Source organism: Cervus canadensis, chromosome X (assembly GCF_019320065.1).
Source record: "Cervus canadensis isolate Bull #8, Minnesota chromosome X, ASM1932006v1, whole genome shotgun sequence".
NCBI lineage: Eukaryota > Metazoa > Chordata > Mammalia > Artiodactyla > Cervidae > Cervus > Cervus canadensis.
The window spans coordinates 49,944,241-49,968,692 of NC_057419.1; the positions used below are offsets into that span (position 1 = coordinate 49,944,241).

Consider the following 24,452-nt stretch of genomic DNA (forward strand, 5'->3'; position numbering starts at 1 on the left):
GTCACAATTAAAGATCCTGTATGCCACAACTAAGACCTGGTGCAGTCAAATAAAAAAATAAAAATGATAGATATTAAAAAATAAAACTGGGAGAGATAAAAGCATGAAGGGCTGACTTTCACATCTTCACAAGTGTGTGCTCACACTCAACATGAGGATGGCCAAGGGGAGTTCTCCAATAGATAGATTCCTTCACTTTTTGGAAGAATCTGGGGAAAAGGAGGGGGAGGATGCCACTATGACCATACAGTTCTCCCTCCCTCCCCAACAGCAGCTCAATGTTGTTTTATTCCTACCTGATGCAGTGGTCCCAGGACCAGGGCCACAATTGCAGGGGCCAGAAGCAGGGATGATTCCTAAGCAAGAAAATTTCACTGTACTTTCAAACTTTAATGTCAGAATTTGTGATAGCCTAATGTGATAGACTGTGCCTTCACTCAACTTGGAAAATTGGGGTCGATGGTGAATACAGCTATATTACCGAGTGGTTGAGACAGACCATGAGTTCCACACCTATGCAATGTTACCCTATACAAATGGGAGTGGGTTGAAGGGGAAGCGTTTGCTAGACTGATATTGCTGATGACCATCTGAACCAGCACAGTGGCTGAACCTATTGTCTCTTTCAAAGATGGAAAAATTTAGGTCAAATTCAATGATAAATGGAGAGAATGAGAAATAGAGTTGAAAGTAAAAGAATGAAAAAATAAGTTATGTAACAAGGGAAATCCATTACATTGGTGCCCTGAGAGGCTCAGAATAAGAGATAATACTGTATCAATTCAATTAAACCAGATACCAGAGAGAATGAAGCCACTTGTTGCCAAGACTACTCTTATTTTTGAAACCTGAGAAAGTCAAATGGAAGTCTGCAAACCTGAGCGATATTGTTCTGGGTGATGAACTGGACTAATTGTTGATGACCTAGTGGGACTCTAGTAATGTGCCAGTATCTTTTGATATATTTTATTTTGGAAAAACACTTAACAGGACATCTACTCTTTTGAAAAATTTTAAATGCAGAGTATATAATGTTGACTATAGGCACAACATTGTATGCAGGTTACACATATTATCAATGTTGTATGCAGGTTACACTACTTTCATGGTGTAACCCTGGCATTGTTGCTAAGATTATATTTGTATTGACGGTCAAATATATGGTGAAATTGAATTAAAGGATTTTTCAGGATATAATACTGATGGCAAATGACTAGTTTGAGGAACAACTGGATCTAGCTAATCATAAGCTAAATAGTTCCCTACAAGTTTATCATAAGGTACAAATAGAGGCAGAACAGAGAGGAAGAATAATCAAATTGTTATAAAATATGAAAATGTATTTAATGGCTTGAGAGGATGGATTGGAATGATTAAAATTGAGGGTGTTCTTAGAGACCCTTGAACTTGCAGTTGGTGTTGGAATGAGGGCAGTCTTATGTAGGGACTGTTCCCTCTAACTTCTGCCCAAGATAAGCCTACAAATATCAGTTGCTTTTCTGCGTACATGCTAAATAAGTCACTTCAGTTTTGTCTTACTCTTTGCGACCCTATGGACTGTAGCCCGCCAGGCTCCTCTGTCCATGGGATTCTCCAGGCAAGAATACTGGAGTGGGTTTCCATGCCCTTCTTCAGGCAATTGCTTTTCTACATACGAGTAATTAACAATAAGTAATTGAAAAAAATAAGTAATTGAAAAAAAATGAATACTATACAATAAAGTGGAAATAAAACATCAAGTAAAATAGCATCAAAATATGAAATACTTAGGCAACAATTTGTCAGAAGATGTAAAAGACCTGTACACTGAAAACTACAAAATACTGTTGAGAGAAATTAAATGGAGAGATGTGCCTTATTTATCGGTCAGAAAACTCAATATTGTTAACATTTCAATTCTCCCCAAATTGATCTATAGATTCAAACCAATCTCAATAAAAATCACAGCAGCTTTTTATGTTGTTGAAATGAACAAACTTATTCTACCGTTTATAAGGAAATGTTAAGGACCTAGAGAGCCAAAACAACTCTGAAAAAGAAACAACTTTATTGAGGTATAATTTAGGTTCCATATTTAAATCGTACAGTTCAATGACTGTTTTTAAAAAGTTTATTTTTAAATGTACAACAGGCTCCAAGACAACACTTCATTCTAGATATGGGTGGCAATAGATGTTATGGCAGGGAACCCAGATGCTTAAACAGTAGTGGAATTGAGGATCAATGACCTTCATTAAACTTACCTAGTTGTGCAACCATCACCACAGTCAAGTTCTGTAACATTTTAATCTCCCCAATAAGATTCCTCTTACTAATTAACAGTTAGTGATGATTCCCATTCTTACCCCTATGGTCAGTAGCTCAGTCGTATCCTATTTGTGACCACATGGACTCCTCTGTCTATGGAATTTTCTAGGCAAGAATACTGGAGTAGGTTGCCATTTCCTTCTCCAGGGGATCTTCCAGACAACCACTGATCTACAGAGCTTTATAGATTTTACTTTCGTGGGCATTTCATATAAATGCAATATTCAAATATAATACTATATGTTTTGCATTGCACTTCTTTCACTTAGTGTATTTTTTAAGTTCATCCATATTGTAGTATTTGTTTTTTTATTGCTGAATATACCATATTTTGTCTACTTGTAAGTTGATGGATATTTAGATTGTTTCTACTTTTCTGTTTTGTATGAATAATGCTGTTATTAATATTCAAGTGCAAGTGTTTGTATGAACACATGTTATATATCTTTTGGGTAGATTATAGAAGTGGCAGCACTGGGTCCTCTGGTAAATTTATGATCAACTTTTTAAGAAACTGCCAAACTTTCCCAAAATGGCTAAGTCATTTTAATACAGTCACACCAGAAATGTAGGAAAGTTCCTGATTTTCCCTATCTGTGCCAACATTTATTATAACTGTCTTTTCTTTATAGCCATTTTAGTACATATAAAGTGGTATTTCATTGTGGTTTTAGTTGCTGTTGTTTAGTCACTAAGTCATGTCTGACTCTCTTGTGACCCCATGGACTAGCCCACCAGGCTCCTCTGTCCATGGAATTTTCCAGGCAAGAATATTGGAATGGGTTGCCATTTGTTTCTTCAGGGGATCTTCCTGACCTAGGGATTGAATTCACATCTCTTACATTGGCAGGCAGATTCTTTACCACTGAAGCCACTAGGGAAGCTTGTGGTTTTAGTTAGAATTTCTCTAATGCCTAATGATGTTGGGCATCTCTTCACATGTTTATTCATGTGTGTGTGTACACACAAATATATATGCTGTGCTGTGCTTAGTTGCTCAGTCTTGTCTGACTCTTTGTGACCCTATGGACTATAACCTGACAGGCTCCTCTGTCCATGGGGATTCTCCAGGCAAGAATACTGGAGTGGGTTGCTATGCCCTCCTCCAGGGGATCTTCCCAACCCAGGAACTGAACCCAGGTCTCCTGCATTGCAGGCGGATTCTTTACCATCTGAATCACCAGGAAAGCCCAAGAATACTGGAGTGGCTAGCCTATCCCTTCTCCAGGGGATCTTCCTGACCCAAGAATTGAACCAGGGTCTCCGGCATTGCAGACAGATTCTTTATCAGATGAGCTACCAGGGAAGCTCAAATATGTATTTGGTAAACTTATCTCTTCAAATCTTCTGCCTGATTGTAAACTGGGTTGTGTGTCTTCTTTTTATTGAGTTGTAAGAGTGCTTTATATATTCCAGATACAAGTTCTTTATCAGATAAATGTTTGCTCCCAGTCTGTGCTTTGTCTTTTCATTTTCTTAATGGTATCTTTTGAAGTTTGAACCTTTTTAGTTTTGATGAAGTCTAATTTATCATTTTTTCTTTATGGATCATGCTCTTGGTGTTGTATTTAAGAATTCCTTGCCTAATACAAGATCACAGAGATTTTTCTGCTGTTTTCTGCTAAACCTTTTGTAGTTTTAGCTTTTTTATTTCCATCTCTGATACACTTTTAGTTAATTTTTAGTATGATGTGAATTAAGATTTAGATTCATCTTTTTGCATATGGATATGTAATCATTCCTGCACCAAATGTTGAAAAGACTTTTCTTTTCCCAATGAATTGCCCTCACATTTTTGTAAAAAACTATGTTTACCGTAAGTATCAGAGTTTATTCCTGGATTCTTTTCTATTCCATTGATCTCTCTCTCTCTCCCTACACTAGTACTATACTGTCTTGATTACTGTAATCAAGAAATTGGGAAGTTACTGTTCTTCTATTTTGCTTTTTGGCAAATTCTTATTTGCTATTTTTGGTCTTTTCTATTTCTATATAAATTTTAGGATTGGCTAATCAATTTCTTGGGAAGAAAGCCTGCTGGAAATTTGATAAAGTTGTATTCAATATGTAGATTATGTGCTTTATATGATTTTTCTTTTTTTTTTTTTACCCTGTATATATAATACGGTAGATTGCATCGACGGATTTTTGAATGTTGAAGCAAGCAGTCTTGCATCACTGAAATAAATCCCATTTGGTCATGATGTATAATCCTTTTATATGTTGCTGGACTCAATTTGCTAATATTTTGTTGCAGATTTTTACATCTATATTCACGAGAAATGTTGCTTGTAGTTTTCTTGTGATACATTTGTATGGCTTAAGTATCAGGGTAATCCTGGCCTCGTAGAACTGGGGAGTGTTCCTTCCTCCTCTATTTTCTGAAAGATTTCTACTCAAATGTTTAATGCACTCAACCAGTCAAACCATCAAGCTTTGGGCATTTTTGTGTGGGAATATTTAAAGTTACTAATTGCTTACTATTGTTGGTGAGATGTAAAATGGTACAGTCACATGAGAACCATGCATAAGTTTCAGATCCGAGATATCAGGCAACTGTCTTGGCAAGATACTGTGGTGGGGTTGAAGGATAAGAAAATAAAAATTAAATCACACTGAGATATCACTATACATCCAGCATAATGGCTATAGTTTAAAAAAAAAAGATGGAAAATACCAAGTATTGCCAAGGAGCAACTAGAACTCATATACTATGCTGGTGGGAGTGTACATTGGTGCAGTCACTTTGGAAAACCAGTTTCATAAACTAGCTGAGCATATGGATACAATATAATCTGGCAGTTCAACTCCTAGATATACGCCTAACAGAGTTCATAAATATGTTCACCAATAGATAGGTACTAAAATATTTATACGAGCACTATTTCCAATAGCTCTAAGCTGCAAACAACACAAATGTCCATTAACAATAGAATGGATAAATATATCGTTGAATATTCACAGAGTGTAATTTAACATGACAATAAGAATGAATTATCTACAACTACATTTAACAATATGGACAAATCTCACATTTATAATGTGAATGAAAGAAGACAGATACTTAAGAGTACATTACCAATATATGAAATATAACTACCAAATGAATTTATACAAAATACCAAGCAGACTAAACTATTTAAGTCAAGATAGTGCTTACCTAGTGGGGGAGGTGGACAATAAGACCTGGAAGGGAGGACAGGGAGTTTTTCTGGGGTGCTAGTCATGTTCTGTTTCTTGATCTGAGTGTGTTCAGTTTGTTAGAATTCATTGAACTGTATGCTTATGATATATGCATTTTCAGTATGTATTATACTTTAATTAAAAAGTTTAAAAACAAAATAAAACTACATGCTAGAAAGAAAGCCCCTTTTGAGTATTGTAAAATTTTTTTAATTAAAAACAAGAAAGTGTTTACATATCAGTGCTTAAAAAAAGCAGTGCTCTTTTTAGAGAAGTCTTCCAGTTATTCAACTATAATTATAATCATATCTTAGGCTAAATAACTAATGCAACATGACTTTATCACATAGCAATCCACATAAAATTACTCTCAATGTGCACATAAAATGAATATATCAAATTAACTAACTTGGAAGAAAACCCACCATTTTATGTATTGAAACCCAATTTCTTAACTGTTGTTTTTCAAACAGGAATCCCAAAGAAAGCAGAAGCTTCAGTGGAAGTCCAGAGTGCTGTGGCTCAGTTTCATTGTCTTAGGTTCAGTTACTAAGGGAATTAGAAGTTTATGGTCTGCAGCTTACCTAAATGATAGCTTTGGGAGTACAGATTAGAAGGTATGCTCACTACTTTCAAGTGTGAATCACCTGCTGCCACGGCATGGAATTGATAAGGGAACAACTGCCACCTTTAGGCATATGTAACATTTAATAACTACATTCCTGTAACACAGGCTAGAGCTATGCTTAATTTGCCAATGCATAAAGTCAGAGATTAAATTTAAAAATTTTATTTCATATTTTAAAAATATGGTGATGTTTCAAAGGGAAGAAAAAGAGTGCTTCCTCAGGGCAATCTTTTCCATGTCTTAAATGTCAATTATCAAAAAACTTCCAGCTTCTACTCATAGATCTATTAATACATCCCCAAATTGGTTTTTGCCTTGACTTCAATGCCTTAGAAATGTTTGGACAATGAATGCTCTTCTCCCCACACTAGAAATTTGGAAAAAAAATTGGTCAGTATTGAGTAGTTTTACATTTTAGGGTGTGAAGAACAAATCAGTGCTGAATTTATAAAGCCCTTTATCCAAAAAGTGAAGCATAAGAGATTACAAGTCATCTCCTGGGGTCTCTACCATTTGCAGGAGAATGAGAGTGTCTGTGTGAATCATGAAACCAACCAGGGCTATTGCTCAAATGCTTTACCAAAGTGGCTCCCTACACATATAATTGCATATCAACTTGTATTCCACCTGACTAAAGAATACTTGGCTTTGTTGACCTTCTGTTCACTTAAGCCATTTGTAGTCTGTCATATCTACTCCCCCTGTGCAATGATTGCAGCATCAGGCACTCCTTGTCGCCACTGTGAGACAGCTGATGCACATTCCATTATGATTTCCAGCTGAAGGTATTTTCAGTCACTGGATTTATAGTTTTTCTTCACTATGAGCTTTCTGATGTGTAATAAGATTTGATCTGTCTGTGAAGGCCTTCTGACATTGTGTGCAAGCATAAGCTTTCTTTCTTGTGTGAATTATCTGATGCATACTTAGTGTTGCTTTCTGGATGAAAGCTTTCCCACATTTACTGCATTCAAAGCGTCTCTCTCCAGTATGAGATTTCTGATGGATAGAGAGGCGTGATTTCCAGGTGAAGGTTTTTCCACAATCACTACATTTATAGGGTTTCTCTCTAGTATGGATTTTCTGGTGTGTTATGAGATTCGACCTGTCAGTGAAAGCCTTTCCACATTCAGCACATATGTTGGGTTTCTCTCCTGTGTGAATTTTTTGATGCACTCGGAGTTGTGACTTCTTTGTGAAGCATTTCCCACAGTCACTGCATTCATAAGGCTTCTCTCCAGTATGAATTCTATGGTGTGCAATGAAGTGTGATTTTTGGATGAAGGCCTTCCCACATTCAGGACAAGCATAGGGTTTTTCTCCTGTATGGATTCTCTGATGCACATTGAGTGTTGATTTCTGGATAAAGGCTTTTCCACATTCATTGCATTCATAGTGTCTCTCTCCAATATGAGATTTCTGATGTATTTTGAGGCGTGACTTCCATATGAAGGCCTTTCCGCAGCCATTGCATTTATAGGGTTTCTCTCCAGTATGAGTTTTCTGGTGTTTAATGAGATTTGACTGATCGCTGAAAGCCTTCCCACATTCGGCACACATATATGGCTTTTCTCCAGTATGAGTTTTCTGATGTGTGGTGAGATTTGTCCTATGAGTAAAGACCTTTCCACATTCTGTGCATATATAGGGTTTTTCTCCTGTATGAATTCTTTGATGCACATGGAGCTGTGATTTCTTAATGAATGATTTTCCACAGTCACTGCATTCATAAGGCTTTTCTCCAGTATGAATTCTCTGATGTGTATTGAAATGGGATTTCTGGATGAAGGCCTTTCCACATTCAGTGCATATATAGGGTTTTTCTCCTGTGTGAATTCTCTGATGCATCCTGAGTGCTGATTTTCTCGTGAAGGCTTTCCCGCATTCACTGCATGCATAGTGCTTCTCTCCAGTATGAGTTTTCTGATGTATACTGAGGTCGGAATTCTGAGAAAATCCTCTTCCACATTCATTGCATTCATAAGGTTTTTCTCCTGTATGAATTCTCATGTGTCTAAAGAGATATGATCTGTGGAAAAAGGCTTTTCCACATTCACTGCATTTATAGGGTTTCTGTCCAGTATGAATTTTCTGATGTGTAATGAGGTTTGACCTAAGGGTAAAAGCCTTCCCACATTGAATACATATAAAAGGTTTCTCTCTTGTGTAAACACTTTGAGGTACCTCAATTTGTGGTTTCTGAGTGAAGATATTCTCATCCTTATTGCATTCATGGGATTTTTCTCCAGCATGAATACTCTGATGCTCAAAAAGATGTGACTCCTGGGTAAAGGTCTTCACATATTCAGTACATACATAAAGTTTCTCTCCAGTATGAATTTTCTGATGGTGGGCAAGAACTTGTTTGTGGTCAAGATGTTTTTCACATTGATTAAGTTCATAGGAGTTTGCTCCTGTATTAGCATTCTCATTCTTAGTAAAGGAAGAGCTATGTGCAAAATTGTTACCATTTCCAAAAATCTTATCAAAGTTCTTTGTTGCATTGCTTTTATTGTGATTATATAAATTTAAAGTATGCTTCAAACTTTTTCCAAATGTATCAAAGTTATGGAGTCTTTTAATTGAAGGAACAAGCCTGGTACTCACATGAATTATTTTTTCAATGTTTTTAAATTCATAGTCCCTCTCCTTAGTCAATACTTTCACATGACTTAAAGGGTTATTTTGGTTTTCTTGATTTCTTTCTAGCTGGTCATTACCTTGCCATAGTTCTTCTAAAATGGAACACAATGAATCTTTTCCTATGGATTGACCAATTTTCTCACAGTGGAATGAAACTTCTCCAGAAATTATCTGTTGTTGAGTTTGCCCAATATCCTCATCTAAAAAGAAAGAAAAAAATGAAAATGACTCCAGAACAGTTATCATGAAGTTTGGACAGGATGAACAAAGAAATGGAAGAGTCCATATGACAATGAAAATTCTTCTAGAACACTTAATATATGCAAAACAATTATATACCATTTATTATGTACCAGGTATTATTTCCAAGTGTTTTACACAAAATAGCTCATTTAATCTTCACTAAACCCTAATGGGTAGCTATCATTATCAATCATGTTTCACAGATGAGAGAACAGAAGCACAGAGAAGTTATGTAAATTGCTGAAGATCAAACAGCTAAATAAGTAAGAGATGGGGTTTGAACCTTGGGAATCCATATCCACTATGTAGGAAGTCAGGAGAGTGAGTAGGGTAATCAGAAGAAGAAACTGAAGTCTGTTATGGGTGAAGCATGAAAGGAAGAAATATTCCAGAATGCATGTCCTTATTATACATTAGCTCTAAAAACTTCATAATCTCTCTGCTTCCTTTTGTTTTTCCCTCTGAATTATTATGAGCATCTCCATTAAATTTATAGTCCTCAAATACCAATTCCTCTATATCTATAGGAAAAACATATGCTTTCAACAACTGTCAAATAAGGCAAGCCATCCATCTATGGTACAGACTGCAAGCCATCCACCAGTTATCTATTCACTTCTTCTTTTACAGAAATAGAACATAGCTGGGCACTGCCTTTACCAATCTCACTTTGTTCTTACCAGCAGAGTGTGAGCAGAAGTGAAATTTGCTGCACCTCGACCAGGCCTTAAGACAGTGGGCAAACCTCCATTTCTCCCTTCCCCAGCCCAGAGGACTCAACAATGACCCAATATCAACACCCAGCTGACAACAATGGCCTAGGAGATGGCAGAGCAATAACTTGGAACATGGTTCCCGAATAACCCAACAGGATCAGAGTTGATTTGTTGAATGGACCCATTCACCTGAGATTGCTTATGTAAGAGAGGATATAGCTATATTAAGCTTGTTGCTTTGCTCCTCTGTGCATATTCAAAATGTATTGTCCTTGATATCAGCTCTAATTTCAGTACACCTCTAGGGAGGTGTATAAAAGAATGTCTGTTATGAATGTATAAAGCTAGATATGGTACCACTCATACTGATACTCAATTTGGCACAATTCTGTTATAATATAAAGAATTAACACACAAAGGCTGAAATTATGAACATTTCATGCAGTTATCTTCCCTTTCTAAATAAAATCTATGGTCTTTTGAATTCCTCTGAGCATACACTTGGAGAATCCTTCTGAAAGAGAACAAAGTACCTTCCTCTGACTATCTCTCCAAATTCAATAAATTTAAGTTTAATAAATATTCTCCATGCTTTGCTTCAGAAAAATTGAAGAATAAGTGCTCCAGCTATCAATTTATTGCCTTTTAACCCCGAATCACACCTCCTTGCCCACTCTACAAAAATGGATCTGAGTCTCTTTTCCTTTGGTAGCTGGCATGATGTTGAACCTTGTCAATACAGGGTGATGGAGAAGCACTGGAAGAAGGGGTTTTGCTTCCTGGTTCTAGTGAGCTCACTCAGTAGGCTCCTCCAGCAAGGGCAGCTTGTTTAGCACCAGGCTCCAGAAGTGTGGTGGCTTCAGCAGCATCTGGCTCCTGATGCACATGCAGTTTCCCAGGCACCTAGATCTTGAAGTGCAGGTGATTTCTTTAGCACCCAACTCCTGCTGCTCCTATGGCTTCCCAAGAACCCAGCTTCTGCAATTCTTTGCAGCCAGAAGCACCCAGCACTTCTGGCACTCCTCTCAGATGATTTGCAGTGGAATATTTCCAATGAGACACTGCCCCATGATCAGCTTTTTCTGGAACCAAAGAGGACAGATTTCCAGCAAGTTCCACCAGTGCAGCACAATAGCAACTCTTCTGCCATGCCATGAGCCATGGATATGTCCTCCCTATAAGGTCTGTATTCATCTGTGGGAAGCAGAGGAGGCTCTTCTTTGGGTGTTCCTTCATAGCCCTTGAGGTACTCTCACACACTCATCTGCTATTTCTTTACTCATTAGAGTTCTCTTTACTCTTACTGGCTAATCCCTTATTACTTCAGTCCCACAACAGCCAATAATTAATGCTAAACTTTTCCTGTTCAAGTTAGTATCTGGTTTCTTGCCCTGATTAGGCCCTAAGTTATGCAATAAGAAACTGGCTTTCTTTCTTCAGTGTAAGAATGGATTTTTTAAAAAATTCTTTTTTCATTATGGTTTATCATAGGCTATTGAATATAGTTCCAAGTGCTATACAGTAGGACCTTGCTATTTTTCCATCCTATATATAATAGTTTGATCTGCTAATCCCAAATTCCTAGTCCACCCCTCCTCCACCTGGCAACCACAAATATGTTCTCTATGTCTGTGAATCTGAGAAGTAGGCTCTTAATTCTGGGAGCTTTCTAAAAACATACAAGTAAAAGCCTTAGTTGGGGGCCTACCTGGTGGCTCAGATGTAAAGAATCCACCTGTAATGCAGGAGACCCAGGTTTGATCCTTGAGTTGGGAAGATCCCCTGGAGAAGGGAATGGCTACCCACTCCAGTATTCTTACCTAGAGAACTCCATAGACAGAGGAGATTGGCAGGCTATAGTTCATGGGTCTGCAAAGAGTCAGACATGATTGAGCAACTAACACTTCACACAAAAGCCACAGTTACCACACAGCCTAAAATCCTATGTTTTCCCTGAGTTCCTGTGGGATGGAGGATGAGAAAAAAGAAAAAGCCATACATTCTGGAGTACTTAAGAGCAATTTCATGAAATAGTGAAATCTGATCACAAGGTGAAAATGTATCATCTGGATAGAGAGAGCACAGAGTAGGATCAGATCAGGGAAACACTATCAAATATGGCAGACATCAAGAAGACATTAAAAATGTACAGCAAAAGAAACAATTAACAAAATGAACAGGCAACCTCTGGAATGGCAGAAGATATTTACAAATCATATATCTGATAAGGAGTTAATAAGCAAAATATATAACGAACACACACAGCTCAATAGCAAAAAAGCAAAAACAAAAAAAAACAAACAAACCAATTAAAATGGGCAGAGAAACTGAATAGACATTTTTCCAAAGAATCTGTGCAAATGACCAATAGCTACATGAAAAGGTGCTCAATATCAGTAATCCTCAGGGAAATGAAAGTCAAAACCGCAATGGATATCACTTCACATCTATTAGAATGGTCATTATCAAAAAGACAAGCAATAGCAAGTGTTGGCAAAGAGGTGGAGAAAAGGGGACCCTTGTGCACTGCTGGTGGGAGTGTAAATTGGTGCAGCCACTGTGAAAAACAGTATGGAGGTTCCTCAAAAAATTCAAAGTAGACCCACGATTCCACTTCTGGGCATATATTCAAAGGAATTGAAATCAGGATCTCTTAGAGATATCTGCTCTCCCATGTTCACTAGAGCATTATTCACAACAGCAAGATATGAAAACAACCCAAGTGTCTGTCAACACTGAATGGATAAAGATGTGGTGTACATATAAAATGGAATATTACTAATATCATACATGAAAAAGAAGGACATTGTACCATTTGCTACAACTTGGCTGAACATTGAGGGCATCATGCTAACTGAAATAAGTCAGAGAAAGACAAATATTGCATGGTATTATCACTTGTATATGGAATCTATAAAAGCCAGACTCAGAGAAACAGAGTAGAGTAGCGGTTCCTGAGGACTGGAGGGTGGAGAGAACGGGGAGATATTGGTCAAAGAGCACCAACTTCCAATTAAGAGATGAACAAGTTCTGGGAACCTATTATGCAGCACGGGGACTATAGATAATGATATTGTATCATATACTTGAATGTTGCCTAGAGAGTAGATCGTAAATGTTTTTACCACAAAAAAGAAATAGTAACTGTGATAAGATGGAAGTGGTAGCTAACCTTATGGTGGTAATCAGTTTGCAATATATAAATGTATCAAATCATTTATATATCTGAACTGAAAGAGTTGATAATATTAAGATGTTAATTCCCTCCAAACTGATTAAATTTAATCACAATCAAAACTCACTTTCATAGCAACAAAAAAATGACTATAAAATTCAAATGGATACACAAAGTACAGTAGCCAAAAGAATTTGAAAAAGAACAAACTTGGAGGACTAATACTACATGATTTAAAATTTATTACTTAGCTACAGTAATCAAGACTGTGTGGGAATGCTGTAAAGACAGATGAATACTTCAGTGGAACAGAATGAAGAGTCTAGTAAGAGACCCACACACATATGACAACTTATTATCAATAAAAGTGCAAAGGCATTTCAGTTGAAAGGATGGTTTTTAAATAAATGATGCTGAAATGATTGAATAGCTATGTGCAAAAACAGAAAACAAACACAAAACTTTGATCCATACTTTAAATCACATACAAAAATTAATGCAAAATGCATCAAAGAACTAAATGTAAAACCTAATTTTTCTGTGACCTTGGATTAGGTGAAGATTTCTTAGATGCAATACCAAAAGCACAATCCATAAAACAAGAAAAAAGATAAATTAGACTTTGTTAAAATTTTAAATGCCCCATGAAAGATATTGATAAGAAAATAAAAAGAAAAAATTTGCAAGACACATATCTGATAAATAACTTGTGTCCTGAATATACAATGAACTTTAAAACTCAACAATAAGAAAACAATATTTCCTATAGAAACTAGGCAAAAGATTTATAAAAACACTTCACCAAAGAAGATATATAGATGTCAAATATTAGATATTATGGAAATACTAATTAAAACCTCAGTAAGATACAACTATCTTACTGTTAGAATGGCTAAAATTTTTTAAATGGACAATTCCAAGTGCTGGTGAGAATGTAGATCAACTGGAACTCTCATACATAGCTGGCTAGAATTTAAAATCTTATAGTCACTTTGGAAAACAATTTGGCAGTTTTTAATAAAGTTAACATATCCTTATTATACAACCCAGCAGTCTGACTCATAGATATTTACCCATGTGAATGAAATCACATCATCACATAAAATATGTAAACATATTTATAGCATCTTTATTCATTATCACCCAAACTGGAAACTATCCAAATATCCTTCAGATTATTGAAGATGGCAGAGTAGAAGGGTGTATGCTCTGTGAGAGCACTGAAATCACAACTAGATGTTAAACCATCATTGACAGGAGGACACTGCAACCCACCAAAAAAGATACTCCATGTCCAAAAACAAAGAAGCCACAACAAGATAGTAGAGGGATTGCAATCATGATAAAAATCAAATCTTATGCCCACCAGGTGGGCAACCCACAAACTGGAGAACAATAATACCAAAGAAGCTTTCCCACTGTTGTGAAGGTTCTGAGCCCCATGTCAGGCTTTCCAGCCTGGGGATCTGGCAAAGGGACTAGGAATCCCCAGGGAATCTCACATTGAAGGGCAGTGGGATTTGACTGCAGGACTTCCACAGGACTGGGGGAAACATACTCCATTCTTAGAAGGCACACACAAAATCCTGTACACAGCAGGACTCAGGGGAAAGGAGCAGTGACCCCACAGGAGACTGAACCAGACATACCTGCTAGTGTTGTGGGATCTCCTCTGCAGGTGTGGGTCGGCAGTGGCTTTCTATGGGAATGGGGGCACTGGAAGTAGCAGTCCTGGGAGTTGCCCCTTGGTGTGAACCCTCTTGGGAGTTTGGCATTCACCCTACCATAGAGCCTGTAGACTCTAGGGCTGGGTCGCCACAGCCTAAACAACTACCAGGAGGGGAGCACAGCCCTTACCCATCAGCAGGCAATCAGATTAAAGTTTTACTGAGCACAGCCTGCCCACCAGAGCAAGACCCAGTTTTTCCCACCACCAGTCCTTCCTATCAGGAAGCTTGCACAAGCTTCTTAGCCTCATCCACTGGAAGGCAGACAGAAGAAACAGAACTACAGTACTGAAGCCTCCAGAATGAAAACCACAATCACAGAAAGTTAATCAAAAAATGAAAAGGCAGAGGATTATCTCCCAGATGAAGGAATAAGATAAAACCCCAGAAAAACAACTGAACAAAGTGGAGATAGGCAACCTTCCAGAAAATGAACTCAGAATAATGATAGTAAAGATGACCCAGGATCATCCAGGATTTTGGAAAAAGAATGGAGAAGATGTAAGAAATGTTTACCAAAGACCTAGAAGAACTAAAGAACAAACAGAGATGAACAATACACTAGAAGGAATCAATATAGAATAACAGAGACAGAAGAATGGATAAGTGACCTGGAAGACAGAATGGTGGAAATCACAGCCACAAATATAGAAATATAGAAAAAGAATACAGAAAAAGAATGAAAAGAAATGAAGACAGCCTAAGAGACCTCTGGGACAACATTAAACACACCAACACTCACAATACAGAGTCCCAGAAAGAGGAGAGAGAGAAAGAACCCATGAAAATATTTGAAGGGATAATAACCAAAAACTTCCCTAACTTGGGAAAGGAAATAGTCAACCAAGTCCAGGAAGCACAGAGAATCCCAAGCAGGATAAACCCAAGGAGGAACACACCAAGACATATACTAATCAAACTGACAAATATCCTTCAGTTGGTGAATGGATGAACTGTGGTACATCCATGCCATGGAATACTATTCAGCAATAAAAAGGAATCAAGCTATGGAAAACACAACAGTAGAAGTAAGTTTGAATGCATTATGCTAAGTAAAAGAAGCCAGACTCAAAAGGCTTCATACTGTATGATTCCATTTATATGACATTCTGAAAAAGACAAAACTAGAGAGACAGAAAAGAGATCAGTATTTTCCAGGTCTGTAAGCAGTGGGAAGGAGTGACACAATAAAGGATCTGAGGTAATTTTTGTTCTATATCTTGATTATCGTGGTGGTTACATGACTGTATGCATTTGTCAAAATTCATAGAATTATTATTTTATTTTGTCCACACTCTGAGGCTTGTGGGATTTTTATTCCCCGACCAGGAATTGAACTCAGGCCTTCAGCAGTGAAAGCACTGGGTCCTAGCCACTGAACTGTCAGGGAATTCCCCAAAACTCATAGAATTATTAATAAAAATAAGCCTCATATAATCATAAGATATGTTAAAAGTGGAATTGCGCAAAGGTTATACAAAACATACAGACACACATTTGAATTGGAAATACATGGCCATGTTGTTTGTCTTTTTGAATGAACAGTTATATGTGAATAATATTAGGATTTTTTTCATAAAGCTAACATCAAAATAAATAAAAAGATTTTAGGCAATGAAATCTGTCATTAGCATTTGAAGTGAACTAATAAAAAGAATGGAATCAGCAACTATAATCAGTAATAGAAAAATTATAATCCAGGCATAAGAAAATATGGAGCTGGTTTTGGATGGAACTGAGAGGGTTAGGGGTCTCCAAACGGAGGAAATAGGCTGCAAGTGTCAGACATTTTTTATCTCTGTCTTAAGCTGCAGGAGGAAACAAACTACAAGTGTCAGGTTTTTTCCCTTTTCTATACAAATTTGAAAGGGGGTTTCTTTTAAAATTCTGTGCTGCCATGACAACACCTAGTTCCACGTGAATTTAACTTTTCTCAAATGTTGAGCTTATGGAAATGTTTTTCTTAAGCTATGTTAATGAATGTATTTACCCTAGACTCTGTCTGTCTTCAAGTCAGTTCTGCCTAAGCCTCAGAACCGACTTGACAAACCAGTATGTTTTACTCATGCAAATGTTCTCTTAAGCTATGTTAATGAGACCATGTCTTTGCTTGGAAACCTGCCTTTCTTCAAGATTCATGTCAATTGTTTTATGGCCCGGGACAACTCACCTTGTGCCAATATTATTTCAAAATGCATGTTGTGGGTGAGGGGCCTGGTGCCAGTCTCTGAGTTTTGAGACATTTCCTTTCTCTAATTAGCAGCTTGCTTAGTTCAGTTCAGTCTCTCAGTCGTGTCCGACTCTTTGCTAGTAGCTATATAACTTCCGGCTAAAGACTAGAAGCTTTCTCTCTTTTATACTTTAATAAAACTTGATCACACAAAAGCTCTGAGTGATCACACTGGCCCTGGATTGAATTCCTCTCCTCCGGAGGTCAAGAATCCTGGCATCTTTAACGGCTCAGCAACAACCTTTTAGAACTAAGAAGATGGGGACTAAGAAGATGAATTGAGAACTAAAAATGATATTTGCAAAAATGAAAAAGCAGTAGGAACTGTAGAGTGATTAATTAAAAATGACTGAAAGATTTAAGAAACACTGACAGAATATGACAAAAGTTGGAAGGTGAGAATGGCTTTTGATATATGAGGTAATGATTTCAATTTCTGATATATTGAGTAGTAAGAGAAACATCTCAAGGGAACTTTCTGAGTAGCTGAATATATTACTAAAAAGTACTAGGGAAAAACAGACTTGAGATGTCAAAAGCAGAGTCATCAGAATTTCAGGATGGATGAATCCCTGCATATATATAAGACTGGTGAACAGTAGACAGTCTCCATAGGGCAATCTCATTTATAAGGATAATGAGGAGATGCCTGGAAAAGCGGGAAAATAAAAAAACTGGGTGCAAATCAGTATGAACCCGAGTAAATTTAATCAAAACAAGGGGAAGATTAGCAAGGTCACTCAAAGGAGTGAAACTCAAGAGAACACAACAGGTCACTGACGAAATGCTCAAACTAAGTACTGGAGAAATGAGAAATAAAAAATGAGATTCCACTTTATACCCATTGTTGGCCAAAAAATGAGAAACTTTGGTGCTATTAATTGTTGGCAGAAACTCGAGGAAAGCAAGAATCCTGTGCCCTACTCTGGGAGTATAGATTAGTGTAGCCAATTCAAGAAGAATACAGTGGTGCTTGGTCAAATTCAGGATGAGAATATACAATGATCAGGCAAACCCTCTTTTCTATATACATCCCTGAGAAAATCTCACACTCTATAAAGGAACATTTGTGTAGAAATTTATTGTAGAATTGTTTCTCTTAGATGGGCATTAATGAAAACTTAGGTTCCACCATTGGATGAATGGTTCAATAAGATGTGGTCTTGGCACACTGTGGGATACTATGCAGCATAGTGTATACATATACATATACATATATACATATATATGTACATATATACACATATATACATATATTTATACATATATACATATACATATACATAGTGTATAATTTTACAGCATACTGTAAAAGACCCAGATGTTGGAAAAGATTGAAGGCAAAAGGAAAAAGGGGTGGCAGAGGATGAGATGGTTAGATAGCATCACCAACTCAATGGACATGAATCTGAGCAAACTCCAGAGATAGTAAAGGACAGGAGAGCCTGGCATGCTGCAGTCTATGGGGTCACAAAAAGTTAGACACGACTTAGCAGCTGAGCAACAACCACAAGTAACCTCATACTTTAGGCTTTAAGAGAATACCACACAAATTCAAAGATCAAATACATTAGATCTGTTACCAGTGGGAGGAGGCATAAGGGATGGATATGAGGAATTAGAATAAAAGGGAAGAAAAATCAAAATACCTGAATGTACACGGAAAGAACCTAAGATAAGAGGGTGGGAGTGGAGTAGGAAGAATAAAAGTTCCCAGGTAAGATAGTTTCCCAGGTAGCACTAGTGATAAAGAATCCACCTGCAATGCAGGAGACATAAGAGACGTGGGTTCAATCCCTGGGTTGAGAAGATCCCCCAGAGAAGGAAATGGCAACCCACTCCAGTAAGATAGGGTGCTATATATGTGCTAGTACAGAGGGTACAGAGGTTAGAGACAGCTCTTTTATCAAAAAGCAAAGAAGACAGTGGATATTGGCGAGGGTCATACTTGGGAGTTGGCCCTCGGGCATTAAAGGGGCTTCTGTCAACTCTCTCCAAGTGACTAAAAAAGTTTAGAGCCTTCAAGACAGGTTATCTTCAGAGCCTTTCAAAGGCATCAGCCTCTCCTAGAAAAACAGATCTACTCTACATCCCCCATTTTCTCAGGTCACACTTACTCACCTGAGCAGCTGTGATGTGGAGTTTCTTTCCCCAATGTCCATGACTCCTCTCCTTGCTCCAGTCTGAAGATGACTTCTGGTTTGGGAACTTGGTAACCTGTGAACAGGACACGATACAGGATTGGGTCCAGTAAATTGGGTTTCTAGGCCGTTCAGCCATGCTTCTATTTGTTCTTCAGGAAAGTAATCCCATTCCCTGAGAATACAGTAATAATCACAGAAGTGTAAAAGGACTGAAGAATCTCAGGCAAATCAAAGATGACACTGTTACACACTTTAGATGCCCCAGAGCTTTCAGCAGCAGAGAATGGAGGCAGCCTCTCTGAGGCCCCCGGAAAGTGCAGAGGGCGGCTGTGCTTACCCACTGCGCACAGGTGGCTGTAGGTCTCCAGTGTCACATCCCGGTACAGGCACCGCTGAACAGGGTCCAAGTGCTGCCACTCCTCCTGGCTGAAGTCCACAGTGACATCCTCGAATGACACCTGTAAAAATACAGTCCCATTCAAGATGACATGGTGAGCACTGGGCAATGGAGGAAAGAGGACTAGGAAGTTAGTTGTTTCTAATGATTTTTACCATAATGTATCATGTAGGGTTTTCACTCAGCACCCAGTTTTGCATTTTATTTTGTGAGAGAAAAACACATTAAAGTATCTTGACATTCACTATGTATTACATTCATTCACTTATTCATTCAGTCCCTGTTTTTTAAAAAATAAGCTCCCTTTAAGTCCTCAAGTTAATGTAGAAACTATATATGTAATACATTTATTGGTTGATTATGTGCCAGCCAATGGCAATATAGAATTGACTAAAATAAAAAATAACTTGAAAAAAAAAAACTTGGACAACCAATATAAGAAGATACAAAGGGGTCTAAAAGGCATTTCAAAGAAATGTATTGAGAGGAAAAGCAAAACAGTAAAACCTTTAATAGGTAACAGGAAGAAAACAGTATAGATGAATATCTTCACGATCTTGGATTGTGAAAATAATTCTCAAACAGGATGCAAAAAACACTAACCATAAAGAAAAGATTGATATCTGTCTACAATAAAGTTTAAAATTTCTATTTTTAAAAGACCATATTATAAGAGAAAAAAAGAAAATTCACCAAATAGAAGATATCTCCAATAAATATTACTGGCAAAGGGCTCCTATCTAAAGAAATGTAAAGAACTCTTAGAAACCAATTTTAAAAAAAGAGGCCACCTAGTAGAAAAGTGGGCAAAAGATTTGAACAAGCATTTTATGAAAGAGGAAATGTAAGGCATTAATAAACACAAAAAGAGTTCAACCTCCTTAGTAACCAGAGAATGTACATTCAAGTAATGAGTTACCATTACACAACTTCTACAATGTCTTCAATGAAGAAGACTGGCAATATCGAGGATGTGGAGAAAAGGTACCCTTATATACAGCTGTTGAGATCAAGGTTAATTGGTACAGCCACTGTGGAAAAGAATTCCTGAAAAAACTAAAAACAGAACTACCAAATGATTCAGCAGTTCCACTCCTGGGTATATATCCAAAGAAAATGAAAACACTAATTTGAAAAAATATGTGTGCTCCAATGTTCATAGCAGCACTATTTAGAATATCCAAGGCATAGAGGAAACCCAAGTGTCCATCTGCAGAGGAATGGATAAAGAAGATGTAGTAATACACACACACACACACACACACACACACACACACACACACACAGTGGAATACTACTCAGCCATAAAAAAGAATGGAATTCTGCCATTTGCAACAACATGGATGGACTTGGAGGGTATTAGGATAAGTGAAGTAAGTCAGACAGAGAAAGCCAAATACTGTATGATATCACTTATATGTGGAATCTAAAAAATAAAACAAACTAGTGAATATAACAAAACAGCAACAGACTCACAAACATAGAGAATAAACTAGTGTTTACTGGTGGGGAGAGGGAAGTGAGGAGGGGCAAAGTAACGGGCAGGGATTAAGAGGTACAAACTACTATGTATAGAATAAATAAGCAACAAGGATATATTGCACAGCACAGAGAATACAGTCAATATTTTATAATAACTATAAATGGAGTATAATCTTTAGAAACTGTGAATCATTATGTTGTACGCCTGAAACATTTATTACAAATCAACTACACCTCAATAAAAATTTTTTAAAGACTGGAAATATGAAGTGTTGAAGAAAACACTGTGCAATGAGAACTCTCATATGTCTTATTGAGGCGTAAATTGGTACGACCACATTGGAAAACATTTTGGCTTCACCTGGTAATGTTGCAGCATGCATACCCAAGGACACAGTGATTCCATCCATGGAAATATGCCCAACTGGAATATGTGCTCATGTGCAACAAGAGGCATGTCCAAGGGTATTTACAGCAGCATTATTCAAAATGTATGTACTATTTCATGATAAAAAGTTTTAAGTTAACAGTAACATAACAGTACCTACTTTGTGGGAAAATATCAAGGATATTTTCTTAGTTGCTTTTATCTGTGTAATCTCTAAGCATATACCACACACCCACCAACCAATCAAGACTGGTTTTTTGGATAGGGAGATCTGTAGGATTGGGGGAGAGAACCATATGAATGTATTACTTATTTAAAAATTAAGTTAAAATTTACCAATGGGTCCAAAATGGAATAGACAGAATTCTCCCGATTTCTGGTACTAAGTACAGCTATGATCTCTGGACATTACATATTAAACAAGGAAGACTGTCACTTGGAAAGAAGGATGTTACCTGGTTAGGGACCTTGGAACCTGAGGAGTGATGCAGTGGTGATTTCTCTGAGTTTTCTTTTTGTTCCATGTATCTTGGACTCGGTGATGGAGAATTTGGCAATCCAGAATGCCAAATGGTGCAGATAAAAAACAGCACCAAGAAAGTCTGCTCTCTCTAGCTAAAGTACCAGGAAAGGGGCAATGTAATAAGGGAGAAAAATTTAGATAATTACTGCCCCATCCCCATTCCCATCAGTAAAGGCTGAACAGGGAGTCCTGGTTTTCATCCCTGCCTGGGAATAATGAGGCCCCTCCCTGAAAATTTAGGCCACTGTAAATTTGGGGGGGTCCTGAACTTCTATCCCCAACCCAGTAATGAGGTGCCTTTTTTGTCTCCTCAACAGGGTGGTGTCAGAGATAGTCTGGTGCGGAGCATGAAATTCCACATCCACCCAGCAGCAGCAAGATGCTTGTCCCCTCTGGGGTGTCAAAGGAAGCCAAGTAGGGACCTGAACTTCCACCTCCACCTGGCAGTAAAAAGGAGATTCTCCTTTTTTTTGTAGAACAGTATTGGAGGGAGCTTGCTAAAAAACAGGATTTAAATAGTATCCAGAATCTCAGAGTTCCCAAAATATCCAGGACATAACTGAAAATCAGGCATCATGTGAAGAAGCAAGAAAATCTCAACTGGAATGAGAAAAGACTGAGATAACACAGATGTTAGAATTATCAACAATTGTAAAGTAGCCACCATAAAAATGCTTCAATGTATTTAAATGCAAAAATAGTCTCATAATAAAAAAGGATATAAAGAAGAACAGAATGAAAATTTCAGAACTGAAAAATATAACTAAAATTTTAATACTCAAAGGATGAGCTCAACAGCAGAATAGAGAAGACAGAGGAAAGAATTAGAGAACTTGATAAAACAATAGAAATGATCCAATCTGAAGAACAGAAAGAAAATTGATGGGAAAAAATGAGCAGAGCCTCAGGGAAATCTGAGACTATAATAAAAGATCTGGCATTCATGTCATCAGAGTCCCAGGGGAGAGGAGAAAGTATGGGGCTGAAAAGTATTTGAAAAAATTATAGCTGAAAATTACTCAAATTTTGTAAAAGATATAAACAAGGTTTCAGGATGCTGAGCAAACCCCAAAAGGATAAGCCAAAGAAATTATACCAAGACACATTATAGTCAAACTTCAGAAAACTAAAGACAAAGAAAAAATCTTGAAGTCAGCAAGAGAGAAATGATACCTTACCTATAGGGGAAAAATACATTGACAGCATCTGAAACCTTGGTAGAGAGAAGCGGCACAACATTTTTCAAGTGCTGAAAGAAAAGAACTGTCCACTCTGAGTTTCATACCTGGCAAAATTATCCTTAAGAAATGGAATATCATGGCAAATAAATATATGAAAAGATGCTTAGCATCATTAATTATCAAGGAAATGCAAATCAAAACTACAATGAGATACTACCTCATACTCATTAGGATGGCTAGATCCAAAAACTTAGATAATAACAAGTGCTGGTGAGGATGTGGAGAAATTGAAAACTTCACACACTGCTGGTGGGAATGTAAACTAGTGTGGCTGCTTTAGAAAACAGTCTGGCAGTTCCTCAAATGATTAAACAGAAATTCTACTCCTAGGTGTATGTATACTTGAGATAAATGAAAATATATGTCCACATAAAAACATGTACATGGCAAAAACCACTACAATATTGTAATTAGCCTCCAACTAATAAAAATAAAAGAGAAAAAGAAACATGTACACAAATGTTTACAGGCAGTATTACTTATAACTGCCAAAGGGTGGAGACAATCCAAATGTACATTGGCTGATAAATGAATAAACAAAATGTGGTACACTTGAACAATGGAATACTATTCAGCCATGAAAAGGAATGAAATACTGATACATCTTACAACATGTCCATGCTACACTTCTTCCCTCTTTGCCTACTTACATATATACCTACTGAGCTATCATATGGACTGGTGACTTTCTAGTTTATTCAGTGGGTTATAACCTATTATTATCATGATTTATTTTGCTATTCAAATTGTCCCAGACTTGGCCAGAGGGAGTTCCTTGAAAACATTATGCTGAGTGAAAGATGTCAGACACAAAGATCACATGTTGTATGATTCAGTTAATGTGAAATGTCCAGAACAGTGAAGTCTATAGAGACAGAAAGCATATTAGTGATTGCTTACTGTTGGAGGAGGCAGGGAGGTGAGGTGGAGGAGAGTGATGGCTAAAGGGTATGAGGTTTCTATCTGAGGTGATGAAAATGTTCTAAAATTGATTTCAGTGATGGTTGCACATATCCATAAACATACAAAAAACACTGAATTGGACACTTTAAATGAGTAAATTATATGGTAGGTGAATTATATCTGAATAAAGCTGTTACTAAGAAAGAAGACACAAAGGGAGAAATCAAGATATTCTCAGATGAAGGAGAACTAAGAAAATCTGTTGGCAGCAGATGTACCCTTAAAGGAAGCTTTTTAAACAGGAAGGAGATGATAAAGGAAGTCCTGCAACATCAGGAAAGAAGAAAAATGGAAAAAGAAAAAATATGAATAAATACAATAGACTTTCCTTTTCCTGCTGGGTTTTCTAAATTACATTTGAAGGTCAAAGCAAAAAGTATAACATTTTTATGATGTGGATCTCCATGTACATAGAGGAAATATTTAAGACATTAGTAACAGGTGAGGGTAAAGGGACTTAAA

The 24,452-nt window shown here is 37.2% G+C and overlaps 1 protein-coding gene across 1 annotated transcript in view; it reads right to left on the reverse strand.

Moving 5' to 3' along the window:
• Positions 1 to 3,507: 3,507 nt before the first annotated feature.
• The window catches only part of ZNF41 (zinc finger protein 41), a 41,958-nt gene continuing 21,013 nt past the window's right edge, over positions 3,508 to 24,452 (reverse strand). The window contains 4 exon segments of the mRNA XM_043459161.1: positions 3,508 to 6,928; positions 6,930 to 8,961; positions 18,974 to 19,069; positions 19,334 to 19,454. Coding sequence (XP_043315096.1) covers positions 6,910 to 6,928; positions 6,930 to 8,961; positions 18,974 to 19,069; positions 19,334 to 19,454 — 2,268 coding nt within the window. The 3' untranslated portion in view covers positions 3,508 to 6,909.